The 17,279-nt window shown below is 43.8% G+C and overlaps 1 protein-coding gene across 2 annotated transcripts in view; it reads right to left on the bottom strand.

Moving 5' to 3' along the window:
* Nucleotides 1–13,750, bottom strand: part of GTPBP8 (GTP binding protein 8 (putative)) — a 36,172-nt gene extending 22,422 nt beyond the window's left edge. For both annotated transcript variants that reach the window (XM_045286161.1, XM_004706400.3), the window contains exons 1-4: nt 13,415–13,750; nt 6,455–6,553; nt 3,862–3,992; nt 2,794–2,893 (exon numbers count right to left, since the gene is read on the bottom strand). In XM_045286161.1, the coding sequence (XP_045142096.1) occupies nt 2,794–2,893; nt 3,862–3,992; nt 6,455–6,553; nt 13,415–13,750 (666 nt within the window). The remainder of the gene's footprint in view (nt 1–2,793; nt 2,894–3,861; nt 3,993–6,454; nt 6,554–13,414) is intronic.
* Nucleotides 13,751–17,279: the final 3,529 nt, after the last annotated feature.

The raw sequence follows: 17,279 nt of genomic DNA, 5'->3' as shown, positions 1-17,279 counted from the left end.
CCCAATTCTACCTTGAAAACCTGGTTAGACCAGAGATGGGAACTGGAAACGCGGGAAATCTAGGACAGATGAACCCCTCAGGACCAGCGGTGACAGTGGCGATACCGGGAGGGGAGGGGGGCGTAGGAAGGGGGAATTGATCACAAGGATCTACATATAACCTCCTCTCTGGGGTATGGGCAACAGAAGGGTGGGTGAAGAGAGAGGCCGGGCAGTGTAAGATAAGATATAATAATAATTTATAAATTATTAAGGGCTCATGAGGCAGAGGGGAGTGGGGAGGGAGGAGGGGAAAAAAGGAAAATGAGCTAATTCCAGGAACCCAAGAGGAAAGCGAATTTTGAGAATGATGAGAGCAACAAATGTTTAAGTGTGCTTTACACAATTGATGTATGTATGGATTGTGATGAATTGTATGAGCCCCAATAAAATGATTAAAAAAAAAAAAAAGAACTCTTGCAACTTAATAATAAAGACCAATAATCCAAAGAGAGAGAGAGAGAGAGAGGGAATATCAACCTGGGGGTGGGGGGGATCAGGCGGGAATTACAATGTATTTTCCTAAATGTACAATGAGTGTGTCTGCCTCTTCTGCCTCCCTCCCATCTCCTCCACCTTTTCCCTGTCTTTGCCAATCCTGAGACAGTAAAATCAACTCTTATTCCTCCTTCTCCATCTCAGCCTACTCAATGTGATGCCAATTTATCTTGTAAACTAATGCCATAAATTTACAGACTTGATAAGTATAGGACAGTACTGTGTTATCCCCTTCCCCCAATGATTTTCTATTTAAAAAAATCATTTTATTGGCGGCTTTTACAGCTCTTATAACATTCCATTCATCAATTTTATCAAGCATATTTGTACCTATGTTGCCATCATCATTTCCTAACATTTACCTTCTATTTGAGCCCTTGGTATCAGCTCCTTTCCCCCCTCCCCACCTCGTGACCCCTTGATAAATTATAATTATTGTTTTCATATCTTACACTGACTGCTGTCTTCCTTCACCCACGTTTCTTTTGTTTGTCTCTCTGGGGTGGGGGTGGGGTTATGTGTCGATCAGTTCCCCCTTTATTCCCCCTACACTCCTGGTATGGCTACTCCCATTTCTGTTCTTGAGGGGTTTATCTTAACAACATTTTGGTTTCTGTAGCTTACTGTATTGAAAGAGTACAGTATATAATACTGTATAATACATATAGAACATGTGTAAACCTGCTGTCATTGGTAAGGTCCTGATAGTCAAAAACAGCTCCTGCTATTAGCTACGAGGAGGTAAGTTTCTGGGGAGTCAAAGGTACATGCCAGAGCAAGCACAGGAGCTGATGGATGCTCTAACTACGAAAGGCTATGCGGTCTTGGATTCAAGATCAGCTGAAAGGGAATTGGAAGTCAAGTTGTAATTGCCACAGCAAAATGTTTCATAGGATCACCATATATACACCGTGTGGTCTAAGAAATGAGTATTATAAAGCAGGGTATATACACACGTATTATTAAACCATGTACAACTGCCAACTTATCATTTCTGACCAACAAACTGGTTTAACCTTATATAGAAAATGATCTAATGGTAACATTAGAACTCAGGTAATTTCTAAGCTGTATCCACTATAGGTATGTTCCAAGGATGCCTAACATTTTACTTGTCCTAAAGGAAGCTACACACTGGAGGAGGGCCTAGGCATAGATTAAGCCAAACCTTGATCCAAAAAAGTGTTCTCTAGAAAATGAGAACACTTCTGTAAATTTAAATTGCCTGAACAATCAGTTACATTTTCAATCATAAAAACTATTAATGGCAGAAGAACAAAAATGTGTGGTTCCTGATGACTAAATGGGAATCTTTCCTCAGAAGAGCAAATATGTTGATACTTATATGGTAATAAGTTTCCTTATCCCTACCTTCTTTCCTAAGAAGAAAAAATTTTTTTCACTTAAAACTGAAGAACATATACTTTAAAAAACGAACCTATGACAGAGAATCATATGAAACCATTTTGGCAACATTCAGGCATTTTTACTATGTGTGATTATGTTCATTAAGCCCCGGGAGTCCTTTAAGTTATTTCTAAGGTATCAAATGGCTTTTGCAAACCCCCAAATTCCATAAAACCCCCAAAAGTGGCAGTCTAATAACATGGCGTGATTTGCATTAACGTCACTGTCAAGTGTTAGTAGTTCTGTCACCTCTTTGAAACCCCATTGTAGCTACTGAGCTCATTTTCTCTTAGAAAAGGACGTAAAAGAATGCTTTACTCGGAAGCGTCATAAAGTAAAACGAACGTCCGATCCCACTCTCGGTCGAATGACAGCAAGCACTTGGAAGAGACTGGCGGAGGAATTGTGTTTTTGGAGTGCTGAATCCCTCCCGCGTGCGCTGCAGCCTGCCAAGTCCTTGGAATGAGTCTCAAATCCCAGATCAGGTTAGCAGAGTTCTCAGCTGCGGCTGTTTTCTTTACATGCTAATTAAGTATTTCCTACTGTTAAGCAGCGACTGACATATTTGGTCAAATGTTTCTACTGCCTTGTAAAACACGTAAGAGAAAGCATTTAGGGACATTAAATGAAAGCTTTAGAAAACTACTTTTACTTTGACTCTAATTCCAAAAACAAAGCTGAGAGAAATAAAACTTATTTTAACATGAAGTTGATAATGGAGAAAATATTTTCTTCAGTTTCTTATCTTCTGTGAGGCCAGATCTGCTCATTCATTTAAAAACACACAACACACACACACACACACACACACACCCAGCATTTCTAACCATCCTACCAACAAATACTTACCACATAAGGTAATGCAAATTCTTCACACATTTCTATGGCGATATTGTCATTTTTATTAATTCCAACAACACTATCCACTAACAAAAATGTTCTTATCAAGCTGTAAGAATGCAGAAATGAAGATCAATGGAAACATGAAGTATACTCATCCACTTATTGCCTCTCCCCAACCCTCACTCAAAAAACCACACACACAAAAACTTGCTGCCACCAGCTCAGTGCAACTCCATTAGACTAGGAAATTCCCTTTGAGTGATTCTCAACCGAAATTCAGACGTTTCCGTAGGCAAAAGGAATTCTTAATTCCCCAAGAAGTTCATCCAACAGTTCAATAGGTGTCAATGCTGCTTATTTCAATAACTGAATTCACTAAATAAAAACTGATTTCGATAAGTACTTATTAAACATAGGGCACTCTGAGACTGGCTACATGTGAATGGGCCTCCCTTTAAAAGCAGGGATTCTGGTGGAGAGCAAGACAAGACTCATACAAAGGTTTAAGTTCCTTCACAATGCCTTAAAGAGCCCTAACGTATAACCAGAAACAGGCACAGTGTATTTTTGAAGTAATTTCTTAAGTAATTACTTCATCTTAGTTTCTATGAAAATTGCTATTTGCCTTTAGAGCTACAACCAAAATATGTAACCATTTCTTTACACTTCAGAAGTTTAACATTGTTTTCTATATATTATGTAATTCAAGAAGCACAAGCCACTAGAAGATAAAAGATACGTCATTACATCAGAAGTATCTTAAGAAAGATGAGCATTTAAGTTTAATAAAATCAGATATATTAGCCAACAATTCTCATTTTCAAAATTAGCTAAATTTGATTTTTTAAAAGAGCTAAAAACTAATAAATTAACTCTGCTCAAGTATTTTATACAGTTTTAATTGGTGAAAACTATTACACTTACATACAGGCAGACCCTAAGCAAGCAGTGCATCCTTCAGTCCTACACGCTGTACTGCAGAATAAAACGGGCCTTCATTTGCAAAGGCTGAAGTGCTCACTGTGTAGATTGCTGGGTAAAATGTGTAACTATGAGAGAAAAATGTTTCCTTACTTCCTCCGTTCTTTTAGGTAGGCCTCTACCATGTCAACAAAATCTTTAGGGGCTCGATAGCCATAACCTGGCATGTCCACCACTGTAAAGTGCTTTCCGACTTTGAAAAAGTTCATTTTCCTTGTGTGTCCCTTAGAAAGTAAACAGAAAATTAAATGCGTCTTAAAGCATACCCTTTACACAGTTCACAGCGCAAAATGTTTTCCACCCTCGAGTTGTATTTATTAAACCCCAAGTGTTCTGTAGAAAATCGTTAGTCTGTTGTAGACTGTACAGTGGAAGATGTGAGAAGTGGCCAGTGACGACCTGAGGATATACTACCGAGCTTGTTATGCTTTTGTTTGTAAATAAAATCTGCATGACCTAGGAAGAGATTCAGGTCCCAAATTGGAACCTGTGGGAAAAGAATTTTGGAGTGTTTCTTGCTTCACTAAACATCTCTGGTGGTGAAACAGTCAGTCTACTGGGGATGAGGTGACTGCATTAAAATGCAGGCACCAAGGGTTTCCTAAGTCCTACTCACAAAGCCTAGAATGCAGAAAACCCTGCGAAGGCCAGGGCCTGTTTAAGGCAGAAAGCTGCCAGAGGATGAGCAACAGAAAAGTCCAAAGACGGTTTACCTGTGAAAGGTAAAGCCCACTCACAGAGAACAGCAAGGCCCCGCTGTATTTGATTATGCAGTGGATAATAGGATACTCTTTGCAGAGTCAGATGCTCCGCCTAGTTTTTGGTGCGTTCACTTAGTTTTTAAAAAGCACGAATGACTTTGTAACTATAAATATTTATGCAACAAAATCCATGTAAAGATGCTGGTTTCTCCATGCTTTTGTGTCCATGGAACAGTCCCTCATTAGAAAAGGGTTAAGATAGATAAAGTTAGTGAGTTTTTTGGAACTTAGAGGAAATATTTCTAGAGGAAAGATACTTTCAAATGACGATTAGGTTCCTAGGTCAGTGTATTTGTGTAGTTAGAGGAAAATGACTTTAGACCCACACATTGGGAGTGCCAAAAACCCACCTTCAATGTCCCCACAGAGCAGGAAGTGACAGTGTAGCCAGGCTATTTGGTGGGGCAGGGCAGCACTGAGGTGAAAGGATTGAAGAATAAAAACAAGGTTTAGCAACACTTAATTTCTGCTGACCCTGAGCAATCACGACAGCTACCATGTTAAGTGGAGAGGAACAGAAGACAATTTCCACGGGATCATGGGGGTGGGGTGGTGAGCATTCGTGTGGATGGAAATGGACTTAGGGGTGAGTTTTAAGAGGAAGGTGTTTCAGGTATTGGTAGAGAGAGGTGTCTGCATCACTGAGGAGGAAGTAAAGAGAATTAAAGAAAGTTACCACAGCAGACTGACTTGGATCTGAAGTCCCCTCATAATTTTGCCTTCAGTATATGAGGGGCAATGTCTGTACCTCCCTTTCCCCACCATCTATATATCTACCTACAGACTACATGCTTATATGCACAGATAAAAGTCTAAACCCACTGCCATCAAGTTGACTGCTGACTCACAGTGAGCCCACTGGGTTTCCAAGGCTGTACATCTTATGGAAACAGTTACATCGTTCTCCCTCAGAGTGGCTGCTGGGATTAAGCAAGTATGTGTTTAACCACCGCATCACCAGAGATCCTCATAGAGCAGCAAGGTGTACAAAAGATGGTAAGGATTAAAAAAACCTTAAAAGCTATTTCGCTAACCTCAGTGCAGACCTATGAGGTCACTATCACAGGAGCAAATACAGACTGTTGTTAGATGACATCAAGCTGGCCCCAACCCAGGACAACCTCACGCTCAATGGAACCAACAGCTGCTGGGTTCTGTGCCATCCAACTGTGGCCAAAGCTCAGACCACTGTGATCCATACAGTTTGCACGGACTCAGTTTAGGAATGAGATCACCAGGCCTTCTTTCTAGTCCATCTTAGTCTAAAAGCTCTGCTAAAGCCCGTTTAACATCATAGCAACATGCAAACCTCCAGGGAGAGATGGGCAGTGAGTGCACGTAAATGACCTGGCTGGGAATTGAACCTGGATCTCTGCATGGAAGGCAAGAATCCTACAGCTGAACAACCATACAATGACAATAAGGGCAATGATTGCCAAATAATTGTCTTTTAAAAGAGATTATTTTTAAAAAATAATCTTTTTAAAAGATTTGAACAAAGAGGAGATTTCTTCATGATTAAGACTGCTAAAATAAACTCAGCTACAGCCATTTTTTCCAGAGAAATACACAGGTATTAAATGAAACGCCTTTCTGTTAAAGGAGCCCTGGTGGGGTGGTAAGTGATGTGTTGGGCTGCTAACCCAACAAGGTCAGTGGTTCAAACCCACCAGCTGTCCCATGGGAGAAAAATGAGGCTGTCTGCTTCCGTAAAGGCTTGCAACCTCCGAAATTCACAGAGACTCTGTACTATGGGGTCAGTGAGGCAGAATTGACTTGGTGGCAGTGGGCTGGATTTACTTTATTACTTGCTTGGAAGAAGCTACTTCAGGAACTCAGATGACAAATACGATTTCTTGCACCTCCTAGCGTTTATTACCCTCTGTCAATTCAGAGATAGTCTAGATATACCCATGTCAACATACCGGTTTTTTTGAGACTCTGACTTCAACCTCCGGGGCCAGTGAAAATAAAGCCTTTATTAGGGAAGACTTTCCAACATTGCTTCTGCCAATAAAACACACCTTGTATAAGGAGAAAGAGTATCATTTAGTACAAGAGCATACACACACACATAAACAACATATGCTCTATTAGATGTGAAACACTATCAAGCTGTTTGCAGGCTTGTCTACCTATATAAAATGTGGCTTACGGTTAGTCAAACCTCAAACATCCAATATGTATGTACTCTGAATAATTACTACGTGGCAGGCACTGTTCTTAGCACTAGCATATTTTCTTACTTACCTTTCACAAAATCCCTGCAAGGTATGCAATAATCATTATCCTCATTTTACCATGGGGGGAAGAGGGGGGAGAAATCAGCAGCTGAGAGACGTTAACTAGTCCAAAATCATACCCCTAAAAAGCGGAAGAATTGGGATTTGAATGTAAGGCCTACCTGGAGATCTGTGCTTTCAATTATACTTCTACTACTCAAGAATATTTACAGCACCTATTAAGCATTCTGCATTTACAAATTTTCTGAAGTGAAAAATACTTTTCGATGAAATTTTCTCTAAAGTACAGCTACTTGTCTAGAACTGCGTTTTCTCACAACTCCCAGAGGAAAGCAAAACAACTGAGGTTACTCCGTTTCCTGGCCCTCTCTGGTTCCAATGAAGCTTTCTTTCTGCCGTCCTCTGGAGTGTGCAAGGCAACGGAACCTTCCTGCACAACCCCTCACACACGGCTGTCACTTCTACCACTTGGCTTGGAGGGGAAGAATGCCCACGCCAACATTCTGCTGCAACTTCCGACGGGAGGTGCCCCAGTGTCCTGGCAGGGAGCTGCAGTCATTCAGACCGGGCTCAGGAGATGTGAAAGAAAGGGCATCCCTGCCGAAGTCAGGGGGACCTTGGTGGAAAACAGAGAACACTGGAGAGATGTTTACCTGTGTTCCATTGACTCGGCAAAGGTATTCGGATCATAGCAAATTCTAAATAACATTACAAAGAATGGGAAGTCCAGAACCCTTCATTATGTTCTTGTGGAATCTGTACATAGACTAAGAACAGAACTCACACAGAACAAAGAGATACTTCATGGTGTAAGTCAGCAAAGGTGTGCATCAATCCTGCACCATATGTACACAATCTGTAGATGGATTATGATGAAAACCTTACATCAGGATTGAAGGCAGGCTCCTTAACAACCTTGGATATACAGTTGATACTACCTTACTTGCTGAAAGCCAAAAGGATTCAAAGCACTTACAGATGAAGCTCAAAGTCTACAGCATTCCTATGGATCACACTCAATGAAAACAAAAAAAATTCTCACAACCAGACCCAGAGACAGCATCATGATACATGGAGAGAAGGTTGAAGTTCTCAAGGATTCCATTTTACTTAAACCCACAATCATACCCCATGGAAGATGCAATCAAGAAATCAAAAGATATATTCGCAACTCAACAATTCACATTGAATTGGGTCCACTGACAAATCTGCTGCCAAACCTCTTTGAAGAGTTACAGAACAAAGAGGGCACTTCAAGGACTAGGTGGCCTGACCAGAGCCTTGGCATTTTCAGCGTCTCATATGCACGTGACAGGTGACAATGAAGAAGGAAGCCTGAAAGTCGCCCATGCCTTTGAATGCCAGTGTGCTGAAGAAGACTGGAAACATGGAGAGCCAGAGGAGCAAAACAAACGTGTATTGAAGTGCTGCCAGAAAGCTCCTCGGGACAGAGGATGTGGAGGCTTGTCTTCCTTACTTTGGACATGTTCTCGGTGGGAAGTATCCGTGGGGAAGGGCACCAAGTAAGGTGGAGGGTCAGGGAATAAAAGAGGAGGAGGGAGGGCCCTCAAAGAAATGGATTAGCACAGTGGCTGCAGCGAGGGGCAGTGTTTGTTCTGTTGTACTGAACAGCACTGAAAAGGGTACAATACAAACCAGTGATTCCCCAGGAGGCCAGAACCACCCTCTGGGGGTGTTCTGAACATTTGTGATGACATTTTTAAGTTATTAATACAATGGGGTGGGGAGTGGAGGGGCATTTAATGGACAGGGCTTGAAATACTAAATACGAGGGGGTACCCCCCCCCCAAAAGGGGAAAAAAGCTCTGCTGATGTGAGTGGGATAGTGCATTTGGAGTTCATTCCACCAGGTCTGACTGGTACTTACACTTTCTATTTAGAGGTTCTGAAAAGATTGCATAGCAGTGTGTGACAAAAAAGGCCTGATTTGTGGCAGAAGGGGGACTGGTTTTGCCACCATGACAGTGCACCTGCTCACGCGGCCATCTCAGCATAGCAGTTTTGGCACACAAAAAACACAACAACCGCAAAACAGCACGCCTCTCTTACCCCCAAGCACCTGCCTCACCTGACTTTGCTCCATGCGACTTTTTTGTTTCTGAGAATGAAGTGGGTCATGAAAGGGCAGCGATTTGACAACATAGAAGAGGTGAAGAAAAAAAATGAGGGAGGTGCTGTCAGCCACCCAAACAGATGAGTTTGAAAAATGTTTTGGAATCTCAGATTTGACAAATGTATTTTGAAGGTGATATGGTTGTTTTGTTAAAAAATTTAAATACATAGCTTTGGGGAAAATATGCCGTTTTTTAGGGGGGTTATCCCCTCATATTTTTGCAAAACCAGGGTCAACACTTCAAAATGACTGGACCCTGCATGAAATCTGAGATTCCCTCTTGTGCACAGTTGGCACAAATTATTAAAGCTGAGGAGGCCCATGGGTGGGTGGGTCTATGGCCGGATCAATACCAGGCTGGATTCTAGCAGCAAGTGACCTTGAGTCTCCCCCACCTGCGTGCAGCTGACCAGAGCTAGCTGAAGCAACTAGCAGCAAGTGGCCTTGAATCGCCCACACACACCTGCAGAGCAGACCAGAGCTGGCTAATGGCCCACTTTGTTCTCCACCTGCCGCTCTGCACCTGGCACTGGCACCGCCCATTTGGCTCAGCGCCTGCTCTGTTCTTGCCCACACTCGGATACCCCAATAACCCTACCTGAGCCAAGGGCCACCATCCAGATAGTGGGTAAGTCCCCCTCTGGTTTATTGGACACAGGGGCTATTCCATCCTTCCTTCGTATGCCGGGAGTAGTCTTCCTTCCATGGTCACTGTAATGGGGATGGATGGCACCTCCTCAACCCCCAATAAACCCCCTCTTGCTCTGCGTCTTAAACTAATACCCTTTCTCCCATCCATTCCTAATAACCCCCTCATGTCCTGTTCCGTTGCTCAAACGAGAGACTTTACAATGCCTTAAAGCCTCCATTTCCCTAAGACCTCAGCTGCCTCGCGCTGCCCATCTCCTTTTTACTGCTGTAGCCACCCTGGGGCCAGACGCTCCTCCCAGAGCAATATTCAAGAAACCTCCAAGAAACCTCCACCAATTCCACGAAAACCTCCCGGTGAAAACCGGACAACTGATTTTACGCACATGCCTAAACAAAAACATCTTAAATATCGTCAGGCAAGGTTAAGTGCGCCAACAAACTTACAAAATCCCAGTTAACTAAGCTCTCCTTAGACGTCCGCCTCTCGTGGCCAGATCTCCTTCCTGTTGCCTAAACCCACCTCTGGGCTTCCCCCAGGAAGCCCACGGGTCTCAGCCAGTCTAAAATTCTATACAGCCGCCCATTTGTCTTAAATTATTCTCTGCCTCAGAATGAAACTCCGCTTTCAGCTTGCTTACCCACTCTATCTTTGCTCCGCATTTACTCAGGTCCCACGCAGACCAACACCTTCTGGGCGTGGGAAACACCTCTTCTGGGCACCCAACCCCTGACCTCTCGCCAGGAGACAAAGTCCTAGTAAAAACTCGTCCTGCGCCCAACCCTGGACTCCAGACATGGTGGAAAGGACCACACACCATAATACTCACTACCCCATCGGCAGTCAAACTGGTATAACTGACGGGGTGGTATCATCTGACGCGGGTGAGGCAAGCACCGCTGGAACCCAAACCCACTTAAAACAAGTAAACCTGTAACCTCATTGGCCCAACTTCACTCTGCCTAACTAAACCCCCCCCCTAAATGATTTCGGCATGCCTCCTCCTCTTTTTCTTTTTTATCCCCTTACTATGTTTTTGGAAGAAGCCTTGCAGCAACCGCTCCAACCAATTGAACCACTAGTCAAAAGGTCTGTTTGGGGCTCTAAAGTTATGTTACGATTTGTTCCTGTTTTTTTCCTCTTCAGGTGTTGGCTTCCGTAAACACGGAAATCCAGTACACGGAAATGCGGTCACCCAGCAACCAATGGCATAGTTACTGAAACCTGGGCTGATGATTCGGGAACCCATTTGCAGGTTATAGGCAAAAAGTATTGTCAGCCTGAAGGCTGCCAATCTCTGGTGTCAGTTCCTGTAAGACCTTTCACTGCACTCCCCCAATGTGGTCCCACCCCTCCTGTTTCCTGTATGACCAAACCAAATCCAGCGGTTGCAGCACTAAATGGGTAAAAGAAAATGGAGGTTGCCCATGGAATTCCTGTGTGATGCACAAATACCAAACGGATCTGGAAGGAAAGCGGAAACAAAAGTATCGTCTCACCGGTAACCATCCTAACGGTACTTTCTGGATCAACATCCCTGACCCATGGGACACTCACTGGCAAAAAAAATCTACTGGTATCTGGGTTCCTCTTACCCTTATCAATCTATATATATCTATCATGCTTACGTACACACTGGCTGGCCGATCAAACCCGGCTAATTCAAAAAGCCCAACAAGAACTTCAAAAACAGGTTACAGGACAGAGGTCCAAGGAAAAACCTTTTTCTTGGCTCACTGTTATCCAAGAAAGGGCAGCCCTTCTTAACAATTCCAACCTGGTTAATCTTTCCTCTTGTTTCCTTTGTGCTGCCCTCCATAGGTCTCCTCTGGCAGCAGTACCTTTACCTCAACTGTTTAACTACACGGAAACAGGTGCCTTTCCACCAGTAATTAAAGCTCCCCTGTTCCACAACCCACTGCTAAAAAAATGGCCGTTTTACTATTCTGACCCGGAACAAGGTTGTAACAACACCACAAGTAACCTCACTTTTCCCCTCAATGCCCCACCCACCAGCCAAATTCTTTTGGTGCAATGGCACCCTGACAAAAAACCTTTCCACTCCTTCCCCATCCCATCTACGTATGCCGGACACCTAGTTCCCCAGCTAACTATATACAGTCCCTGAGATAAACGCTCTGCAAAGTCCCTCCCATGGCACCACCAGACACACAAGGGCAGTGTTCCTCCCTGTCATGGTTGGTTTAGCGGTAGCCTCTTCCTTGGTTGGCTCAGGAATGGGGGCAGGAGCCCTATCCCACTCTCTGAGCTCTTCACAAAGCTGGTCCTCCAAACTGCAAGCAGCAATTAAAAAACACTGCATTATGTTTAAATCTCTTACAGCACCAAATAACATCCCTAGCCCAAGTAGCCTTACAAAACAGAAAAGCCCTAGACCTCTTAACGGTCGATAAGGGGGAACACGTATATTCCTGAATAAGAAGTGTTGCTATTATGTTAACGAATCCGGGTTGGTGGAAACCAGTATAAACAAACTTTGTAAGTTGGGAAAAAAGCTATCTGGTCAGGCCCCCGGCATCTTACAAGGAGGTTGGTGGTCTAATCCATTCATCGGTTGGGTTGCACCCTTAATAAGACCTCTTATAACCATCTGTGCTGTGCTACTTCTGGTGCCCTGTTTGAACTTTCTTCGCAACCAATGCAAAAAAATTCCTCATGTTGCTGTTAATCAAATGTTATTGCACCCTTACAGTCCTCTCCCACAGGAGACATTCCCAACCCGTAAGCCCTCCCACACCGTCCCAGTACCCGCAGGAAGTAGCCATAAGAGTCATAGCCCATATGACCAAAGGGTTGGGAATGTATGGCTGGATCAATACCAGGCCGGCTTCTATCAGCAAGTGACCTTGAGTCTCCCCAACCCGAGCGCAGCTGACCAGAGCTGGCTGAAACAACTAGCAGCAAGTGGCCTTGAATCTCCCACACACACCTGCGGAGTTGACCAGAGCTGGCTAATGGCCCACTTTTTTCTCCACCTGCCGCTCTGCATCCGGCACCAGCACCTGCACCAGTGGGGCCCATTTGGCTCAGTGCCTGCTTTTGTTTTCGCCCACCGCTCTGCACCCGGCACCAATACACCCGGAACCAGGAAGACACCTTATATTCCAGAAACTCGGACATACCTGTCCATATAAGCATCATCCCTGTAGCATGCAGTGCGACTCCCCCAGCCTGGACATTTTGTACTGTGGGACTCCACCGAGGCTAGGTTTTTTCTCCCTAATAAAGCCTGTTTGTTCTAATTCGACTGATTTGGCCTATGGTGCCTCTCGACTACCTTACAGGGAGGGGCAGAGGGAGAGGGGAATCAGAAAACTTTACTAATAACAGCTGTTTCATGAACTTTTCACATTGTTATTTAAAAATAGGATGGGCTTTTGCACATGCTGGGAAATTTAGATTGTGACATGGCTTGGCTCATGTTGTGTGATTATTAAATTCTTAGGTTCTGCATTCGGCCAGAATTCCTTGGACACGTTTTCAATGAAGTGCAATGAATGGGAATCCACTTTAAATAGGAAAGGGCTGGTAAAAAGGCAGTGACTTTTGTTGGGCTTAGTTGAAACCTTCTGAATTCTTCTGCATTCACTACCCAAACAGTTCAAGCTAATAAGCATGTTCATTTAGTTGAGAAGTGCATTTCGAAAACTGGAAAATTAACCAGAACAAAGCTACTAATCTCTCTTTTAGGTGCCCCAAAACCCAAAATCCCCACAACAACAAAAAACGGTGACAGCAGCCCAGGCTGGCACCTCGGGTTTCCTAGGGCTGTCAGAGCGCGCGGGTGCGAACCTGGCCGCTCTCACCTCGGGGCGCTCTCACCCCGGGGCGCTCTCACCTCGGGGCGCAGGAGGTCCGGGGCGTGGTCCAGGCGCACAGCCGAGCTGACGTACTCGATGCGGTGCCGGGCCGTGGTGGTGAAGAGGTGGTCCGCCCGCGCTAGGTCCTCCAGGCTCGGGTCGAAGATCCGCAGGTGAAGGTTGTGCCCCGAGTCCGGCGCGAGGTGCCGCGAGAGCTCCTGCAGCGGGAACACCAACTTCGTGAACTGCCTGCTCGGGAGCCCGAGGACCTCTCCAAAGGCCTGGGACGTGCTATACACTCGGCTCCCGCGCTTCCGTGTCGCCGGGACCCCGAGCGCTCTTCCTACACCGAGTCGCAGCCGCCGCACGGCCATTTTCCTCTCCCAGAAGGCCCCGCAGCAACCCTGGGCCTCCGGGGCTGGACTGCGCGTGCGTGGGTCCCGCTCCCGGTATGCCTCCTGGGAATTGTAGTTTGCGCTGGCCTCCCCTCTTTCCCAGGTTGGAGGTGATTGCTCCAGGTCGACCTGTGCTGGAAGCGAGCGTTGCTGGCCTAACGGATTTCAGCTGCGCTTTGGTCCTGGCTGGGACTGTGCTTTTAACACGCGAGTCGCTCTGGGGAGGCTGTTTGACAGTTTTCAGAGGTGAAAAGGCGTCCCTAGCACATTGCACCTCAATCAAAGGAATGAGGATATGATGACAGAAGCGTGACTCTCTGGCGGCCGTTTTTATTTTCATAGTTTCTGATCGTCTAACGGACCGTTGATATTTGTCAAGGGTGAAACACTACTGGAAAAGCACCTTTGGGAAACAGCGAAAGGGCTTGTGAAAAATGTGGTTGAAGCAGCCCCTCGTTTTCATAAGAGGGCCTGTCCGTTTTCCAGTCTTCTCTAGAGCTGGGGGGAATATCATTAAAATCTGAAGCTGTTGTGCAATCTTCAAGCAAAACAATTGTGCGTAGGTGTGACCGAATTGTTTAACGGAAGTTACATACGTATTATGTCAAACGTTCATTTTCCCAAGCGACTTAAAATGTAAAAAGGACCAGGAGGGCGATACAGATATCAAATGATGAAATGAACAACACAGACTTGTCTTGTGCGTTTTCCAAAGCAGTAATCCGTATGGAAATAGATGCCAGGCCTTCTCCTGCAGTGGCTGTTGGATTTCAATTGAGGACATTGACGGTTAGCAGCCAAGCACTCAACCACTGCTCCACCACGGATGCTGCTGTTCGGGGCCCCAAAGTCGGTTCCTCTAGTAGTGACAAAACACTTCCAGGTCTTGTGCTATCCTGACAATCATTGTGTTTGAACACACTGCTGCAAGCCACGGTGTCAATTCCTCTCCTTGAGGGGTTTCTTCTCTTATGCACACCCTCTGCTTAACCAAGCACAACGCAAAACCAAGTCTTTCCCATCCTCATGTATTTCAAAGGAGCATTTGATCTCTACCGCTAGAACATATTTATTTGTTCCTCTGTTAGTCGTGGTATACAATATTCGTCACCAATACTAAATTCGTATGCATCAGTCGTTATTGATCTTCCTTATTCATTGTCCAGCAATTGGAAATTTAATACTCCTCTAAGTAAATATTGTCTTTGTTTTTGAATACTTTGAAGAGATCTTTTGTAGCAGCTTTTACCCAATGCAATATATTGCTTGCTTTTTTGACTCCTGGAGTTCAGGGGTGTTGACTGTGGATTCAACTACAATGAAATCCTTGGCAACTTCAGTGTTTTCTCCATTTATCATGACATTGTCTATTGGCTCAGTTGTGACAGTTTTTGTTTTCTTTGTACTGAGTGTTAATCCATACGGAAAGATGTAGTGTTTGGTCTTCGTTAGCAAGCACTTCAAGTCCATTTCAATGATAACAATCAAGATTGTGTCCTCTAAATATCACAGGCTATTAATTTGTTTTCCTGCAATCCTGAGGTTGAGATTTTCTTCATACAGTCCAGCTAATTGAATTATGTGCTCAGCATGCAGATGGAATCTGTAGGATGAAAGAATACAACCCTGGGTCACACTTTCCCTGAATTTAACATGCAGTGTCCCCTTGTTCCAGTCAAACCATTGCTTCTTGGTTGACATACAGTTTCTCCAGGAGATCAATGAAGGGTTCTGAAAGTCTCATTCTTCGTCACATTATCATAACATCATGATCCACAAAATTGAATACCCTTGATTTAGTCAATGAAATACAAGCAAACATCTTTATGGTACTTTCTACTTTCAGCCAAGATGGATCTGACACCAGCAATAATATTATTTATTTCACATCCTCTTCTGAATCCAGCTTGGATTTCTAGCAGTTCCCCAGGGAAGTACTGTTGCAGCTGTCTTTGACATATCCTCAGCAAAATTGTCCTCGCATGTGACATTAATGATATTGTTCTGCATTCTGTTAGACCACCTTTCTTTGAAATGGGCATGAATATCGATCTCCTCCATTCAGTTGGTCAAGGCGCTGTCTTTTAAATATCTCAGCATAGGTGAGTGACCACCTCCAGCATTGTGTCATTTGTTGGGGCATTTCCATTGGTGTTCTATCAATTCCTGGAGCCTTATTTTCACTGATGCCTTCAGAGCAGTTTGGGCGTATTCCTTTATATCATCAGTGCTTGATCATATGCTCCCTCCTGAAATGATTGACTGTCAACCAATTCTTTTTGGTTCAGCGATTCTTTGTTGTCCTTACATCTTCTTTTGTTGCGTCATGCCTCAATTAGAATCCTTCAGTAGTTCAACTAAGTCTTACATTTTTTCTTCAATTTTCCCAGAGAGGCAATACTGAGCATGTTCTTCTTTTTTGGTTTTCTAACTCCACGTCTTTGCACATTTCATTATATATTTTTTGGTCTCTTTGGCCACTTTTGGACATCTTCTGTTTAACTTTTTACCTCATCATTTCTGCCATTTGCTTTAACTTCCCTATGTTCTAAAGCAAGTTTCAGAGTCTCTACTGACACCCATTCTCCTTCTCAGCCAATCCACCCCATCAGGGCTAAATCTTATTAAACAGTAGGCACAATTAGCAGGGGCACTATTCCCCTACAGCCTCCTGAAGGCTTCCCCATGTATTTTAGTAACTAATCAGTATACTGCCTGAATGAACTTTGATACAAAAATCAATGAGCAGGAGCAATGATTTTGAGAGTAGCTCATACAGTTTTACCTGCTGCTGGAAGAATAGCTTTTTTTTTTTTTTAAAGCTAATCTTAGCAATAAATAGGCTTTGAGGCTTTCTTCTGTCCCCAGGTCTAATTGCCCTGTAGTAAAAAACACATTTCGGGTATACATTCAGAAATTCTATATTCCCATATTACTCGTTTGTATTTAACTCAGACTACTGTTCTAAGCTTCACGTTTTCTATGTCACTATATTTGGAAATCTTGCTTTATCATTGCATGCCCACCTACATAATAAATAGCCTTGAGTGAAAACGTGGCATGGTAAGTCAGAAAGCACTGCTATAAAATGATAGCAACTTTTTTTTTTTAAAGATCTGTTTTTCTGGGCATATCCTCCATCTAAGATGCTGTATTTCTAATTTTCCTCCAAAGAATTCTGTACTTTTTAATTAAAATCACATCCGACTGGAAGCTTGAGCATTTTTCAGAGGCTCAAATCATATTCCTTTAAGTGCTCTTTGGATTTTGCGGAACAAGGACGTCTGAAGGAGCAAGGTCAGGAATATAGGGTGGATGGGGGAAGATATCCTAACAAAAGTCTCCTAGGTTAGTCCTTGCTAGAATGTGCAGATGCGGAGGGAGGGGAAAAATGGGGACCTAATGCCGGGGGTTTAAGTGGAGAGGAAATGTTTTGAGAATGACGAGGGCAATGAATGTACAAATGCGCTTTACACAATTGATGTGTGTATGGATTGTGATAAGAGTT

This window comes from Echinops telfairi, unplaced genomic scaffold (genome assembly GCF_000313985.2).
Source record: "Echinops telfairi isolate 266 unplaced genomic scaffold, ASM31398v2 ScPeMD7_6;HRSCAF=24_0, whole genome shotgun sequence".
NCBI lineage: Eukaryota > Metazoa > Chordata > Mammalia > Afrosoricida > Tenrecidae > Echinops > Echinops telfairi.
Note: the sequence above shows the minus strand (reverse complement) of the source record. Positions and strands in the feature narration are given on the sequence as shown.